Genomic DNA, 5749 nt, shown 5'->3' with positions numbered 1-5749 from the left:
ATAGAAGTCTTTACAACTCACACTTTTCACCTACAATAAAATTCAAGTTATACAGGAAGTATTTACAAAAGGGCACCAATCGCAGTCGTAAAAATATGCTGCAGTTTCAACCCCTCAAAAGAGCCGTCTGCAAATGTTTCGCCCCTCCTCCCCTATCCTCCTCCCAAGGCCCGTTCCTTGAAGTGGCTGCTCACCCCGGGGCTCACCCCACCCCTCGCCCAAGCATGGCGCCAGCATCTCGTATCAGTAGCCAATGGCAGACAGGGCCAAGGGGAGGGACCACCAATCACAGCCCACGGCCACTTTCTGTTTTGGTTTATCGTTCTCTTCGTCTTGTTTGCAACATTCTTCCTCAGCCTGCTTCGTCGCCCCCGCCTCTGCTCCCTATCTCTCCCTCTTCTCCTTTCCTTCTTAGATCCCACGTACTATCCATATCAGCGTCTTGCGCTCTTCACTCTTTTGCCCTCGATTCTTCTGGGGGATCGTCGCTGAACAGCTGATGATGGTCTGGCTATAAAACGCAGGGAAAAGTCCATCGCCGTTCCGAGAAGCAGCCGCATTTAATGTCACCCCCTCTCACATTTCTACGATTTGGATACTTTCTCACGGAAGAGGTGAGGGAATAGCCGTTTAGTAGCCGCCGGGTCAAACAATCTGTTAAAGGCCGAGTGGGGCTGTCACTGCAATCCCCCTCGCTGTTTTAGATGGCTGAAGTTACCCAGAACGGGGCCCCTCAGCTACGCTAATGACACAGCACAGTGGTGCCACACACACACAAGATGCTTGCGTTATCATCCGACCGAAGGCCCCCTTTTTTCTTTCCTAAAGTTCAGATTATCAACGCCGCGTAACGACTTGAAAGAAGCAATGTCCTCACAGATTTAATAAAAAGCAGCTCAAGCAGAGGGTCTCGGAGATTAATGTCTTTTATTAACGAAACGGTCCAAAATGTACAACTACATACTACTGGTGTTCAATAAAAGCCCTGAGCACACATAACATAGACGCCCAGGTAGAAGTTGCTGGAACTTTATTGTAGTTCGTAGTTTTTGGAACTGGGCGTGACTGTCTTGAACAAGGGCGAGCTGGTTGTATAGTTAGATTCGCCGCTGGTATTCTCCGCGATATAAAAGTTTTTCCACGCGTCTTCTCCTTCACCTATTTGTGGTTGGAGAGTGGAGGCCGCACCCTCATTATAGGGGCGCCTCATGAGAACGGGTTGCCGCTCCCCCCATTCATTCGTAGGAATGCCGTGTCAATCACGGGGGAGGATGGGAAGAGGTGTGAAGCTCCTACCTCGAGCTGATCTATCACTTTCAAACCATATTCCTTGCTCCCCACACCTCTTCTCTTTCTAATTACCCCCGGGATTGAACCCCCGGCGTCCGCCGCCGAGGGTATATGAAACAACTCCTGCTGCCGCCGCTCCCTCACCTCACACATCAGTGTGGGACCTGACATTCACTTTCATGTGTGATGCGCCCTGAACTGGGCGATCAACTGCTGAGTTCTTACAAAGCAGGCTTCGAAGAATTAGCATTTAATCTCTAATTGAAAAGAAATCTTGACAGCTGGCAAGCGTTTCTTTGCAACTTCTAGTAAACACTTCCTAGTTTGCAAACCTCTTGAACCCATCACAGCTTTAAGCTTGATGTTTGCAGGAATGGACCATTAAACCCATTTAGTTTTCAGATAGGCGTGCGACAGGTGAGGCGAAAATTTCCTTTTTTAGATCGAATATCCGTACAAAATGAACAGATGACGTATGCCCGTCGGAAAACACTTGCAAGTGTGTATGGAGCCGCCGTATGGTTAACCGACTTCTACACTTGAAATGCGACAGTGTGACGTGAGAACAGTCTGGTGCCGCGCTCATCAATTGGAGTCTTCAAGCTGCGCGCAGGAGTGCCATCATTTTTTGGCGCAAAGAAAAGGGTGTCAGCCACCGACTCGTTACCCGATGTGATTTATAAGTGCCCCGCTCTCACGCGAGCAGCCACATGTGCGCGGCAGCCCGCCACCTAGAACGTTTTTATACAATTATTAACACGACATTGGTCAGCGCCGCAGTGCAGAAAGCACAGCTCTAACACAGCCCTTTTCTCGGGAATCGACACGCAGTGTTTTGACTGTTTCCGGATGTCGCTCAACTCGAGCAATAGAGAGCCGGGAGAAGAACTCCCGTGAGTCCGTCACGCCCCGCTCTGTGCGGTGCATATGGGAATGACTCCCATTCATTCATACGTCAAAGGAGGAGCCAGCGGCTGCAGCGTCGAGCATAGAGGGAGTGCTTGTACTTGTACAACTGCACCAAACGCTACAAAAAATGTACAGTAGGTCGCTTTAAATGCTGGGTAATGACGTCACACAGAGTGACGTCACACGGACGTCTAGACGAGTCTCTAGCCGCATCCCCAAAAGTTTTTCTTTATTTTATAGGCAGAGTAAAAAAGAAATGAAACTCGGTCGACATGTGGACCAGAGGATGAAAGCGAAAAAAATACGGGATTTAGGGCGAAGCGAAAATGACCGCACCGTTTAAACGGTTACAGTTTCGCTAGGCTTCGTAGGATACAGGAGAGCCTGGCCGAATTCTCACTCAGGCCCGACTGATACTTCGGCAGACAGTTTGGTTATTTAAATAACAATAAATTGAACACTATTTCATTGTTGGCTGAGCGAAAATCGAAGCCTACTCGTCCGATGTTCTGCGTCAGTGTGCCTGTCTTCATATGTGTGCCATTTTTAGGGTCACTTAAGGGACTTTTCTAGCCTGAGACGCAAGAATTGAATTTCATTTGGGCTATCTATACTCCGAAAGTCTAGGTGCAGAACTGTTTGTACAGTTGTAAGTGGCAACCTCTGGTGGCAACCACTTTGTTCTGAAACTGTAAGTGGCGAACTACACAGTTCTGCAGTTGCAACTGCACAACAAAAAAGACCGTCCCTTAAAATTGCAGATCTTTTAAGTTATCTTATGTATGTACTCTACTGCCTATGAAACCTGGAGTTCTGCAGTTCTTGGTGACAATAAATTCCGATCTGAGTTGCAACTGCAGAACGTTTTAGTTCGGCTCATTCAACTGCAGAGCAAAGTTTTTGCCACTTAGAAATGTAGAACAGTTATTTTAAAGCTTAAATTAGGAATAAAGTTTAGCCAGGAAGCAACAACCCATTTAAAATTAAACAAAAATCAAAGTTATTTTCTTATTGTTTTGTGAGGTATATTAAATACATAAGTTCTTGACTTGATTTCTATTAAAAAAAAAACAACAAAAAAAACAAGGAAGAAGTCGACAGAACAAACAACACATTCAGCAGCCAACATTGTTGGTTATTCTGTCGATTTTTGAAGTAATGAGATTTTTATCTCCAAACTTCTATTTTGCGCAATACGTACATAATACCTCTACGAATGCACATCCTCAACCACGCCCTCATCCTAACTTTGATTCCACTTGTATCGAATGGCCTTCAGAGAATGCCACCCAATAAACCTTCAAATTGAATCTCATAAACGAAAAGGGGACTCCCTCGACCTTTTTACAATTACATTTAACGGCATGCGTGACTCGCACACACGACCGTCTGAAGTCGAAAAAAAAAAAATGCGCGTCATTTTAATTGTAACCAGGTAAAGAGCGGCTTCGTTGTTGAAAGTCAAGCGAGTCAACTGACCGGTTCATTTGTGGATTAGAATTTGCGCGCTATCGAGCGGAAACGGATACTAAATAACGCGTTTGATAAAGGCTGTCTCAATCGCGGTCGTTACTCGGCCGACAGGGCCGCGGGGGCTCAGTCCCGGGGGCGCACACCTCACGAGGGCTGCGGGGGCTCACCGGGCGGTCCCGACAACTCGTTTGCGCCGGCGCTGCGTCCGCAAAACAACGCCCTGACACCTCTCTCGCGCTCTCTCTAACCCACTGGCCCTCTCCGCTGGACCCGAGTAAACGATTGAGCGAGACAAAGAGGGAATGTTACGCAGCAGCTTTGTCGTTAGCGCAGTTAGACAACCTTATGACAGACATTTCACTACCTTGTGTGTAGACCCTAACTCCATCTCAAGTCTTCATCCGACCCAACGAGGATAATAACAATGCAAGCAGTCCCTGGTGGCAGCAGTGATTACGTCAGGACCCATGTCACTGTGGGGTTCAAATGGAACAGAAGAAAGATAGAAAATCAAAGTTAAGAAAGGGCGAACTTCTTATTTAAAATGGCCAAAAAATAGTGCATTTTAGGGGATAAATAAGAACGTTGAATGAAATAATGGTGGAAACAATATAATAAATAAAAGTAACATGACTTCAATACTGTACCCGTTGCTTTTATTTCGTCCAAATTTACGACCACATTGTCGTTTGGTGGCGCGGAGCCAGGGGCGGCAGGAGCGAAGCACACATACTGATCAGTGCGAGGTTTTCCCACAGGGATTGTCGCGGCGACGTGGTCGGGTTTTGAACCCGCGACTGGTCTCCGGACCAGACCGGTCTCCCCCCCCCCCTTTTTCCCCCGACACCTGGACCACCTGAAATGTCCTTGCGGCCTCCAGCTGAGCAGAATGGTCCATTTTCGGGTGGTCCCCTGGAGGCGACGTGTCGTCCCCGAGGTGGACCCCGAACGTACCATCCGTTCAACGTAAAACAATCCTCTTGTGCACCCCGCCGCCAAACCCCGCCCCGCCACGCCCCAGTGGGGCCACGGCCACCCCACCCTTACGGGGAAAACAGGAAGCGCCCCACCACTCCCCCATTCATTCGCTCATTCATTCGAAAGAAGAAATATTTAGATCACACCGAGTAAGGCTTTCCACAGCGCACGTAAACGTTTGCTTCGAAGGGCCCGTTAACAATTTCATAGAAATTTGTAAAAATACACGATGTTCTTATTTTTCTTGTCTTTTGACCGATTTCTTTTAAAATGGTCATTTATTATTAAAATTGCGGTAGACGACAACATTTGACAACAGTGCACCCGTCCGATCAAGGTTTTCGCTCGCGTGCCATGGCAGTCCACCTCTTCTCTTATTCCCCCTAATCCTCCCTGCCTCCCTCCCTCTAAGACGACGAAGCCCGAGTCAAAATTTTGATCGATTGATGGATGATGGATCAGGTCAATAATTACTGATGAGGCTGAATACGGCTTTGGTGCTCGCCGCACCGTACCATTCGCCAATTGGGCGGGGCGTGGCGGGGTGCGGCGGGGTGCGGCGCAGTGTGGTGGGGCGCGGCGTGGCGGGGTGCGGCCTGAAGGTGTCTGAGATTACCTCTCCGGCCTCAGACACGGGGAACTGTTGCACTCTGCAGTCATCATTTGCATACGAGGCACAATAGCCGTGTATCACGTCGCCCAATTTAGGCCGCCCGCCGTCCTTCCCGCCAAACGTTGACCCTAACCACACGGCCTAACCTAAGGATGGGGATTGTCCATAAATTCCATGACACTATTTTCCGCAGTTTGGACCAGCCCATGTGAAATATGAAAGTGGATTATGGCACAAAATATGTACTATTAAAAAACGCAGTAAAGTCGATAATCAGCGGCGGGAGTCATAGTAAATGCGTTCTCCTTCTCCCTCTCTCTCTCTCTGAACAAACATTGAACGCCAAGGAACTCACTGTTTGTAAAACACGCCTGGTTACAAAATAGGAAGCCTAATCAGACGGGGGTCAGGCGTGTGGGGGAAAGGAATGTGGTATACGAGGTGTTCCAGCCCGCCCATTCATTTGGGGTGCGCCCCGCCCGCCCC

At 48.4% G+C, this 5749-nt stretch overlaps 1 protein-coding gene across 3 annotated transcripts in view; it reads right to left on the bottom strand.

Annotated features, from left to right (window-relative positions):
- LOC127752201 (uncharacterized) overlaps nucleotides 1-5749 on the bottom strand; it is a 69156-nt gene that overhangs the window by 6305 nt on the left and 57102 nt on the right. The window contains exon 1 of one of the 3 annotated variants that reach the window (XM_052277010.1): nucleotides 4037-4146. The exons of the other annotated variants lie outside the window; for them this stretch is intronic. Within the exon in view, the coding sequence (XP_052132970.1) occupies nucleotides 4037-4060 (24 nt within the window). The 5' untranslated portion in view covers nucleotides 4061-4146. Of the gene's footprint in view, nucleotides 1-4036; nucleotides 4147-5749 lie in introns of those variants that run through there. 3 annotated transcript variants of the gene reach the window in all.

This window comes from Frankliniella occidentalis, unplaced genomic scaffold (assembly GCF_000697945.3).
Source record: "Frankliniella occidentalis isolate FOCC.00 unplaced genomic scaffold, Focc_3.1 Scaffold1, whole genome shotgun sequence".
NCBI lineage: Eukaryota > Metazoa > Arthropoda > Insecta > Thysanoptera > Thripidae > Frankliniella > Frankliniella occidentalis.
The sequence above is the reverse complement of the archived record's forward strand: the minus strand, read 5'-3'. Positions and strand labels throughout refer to the sequence as shown.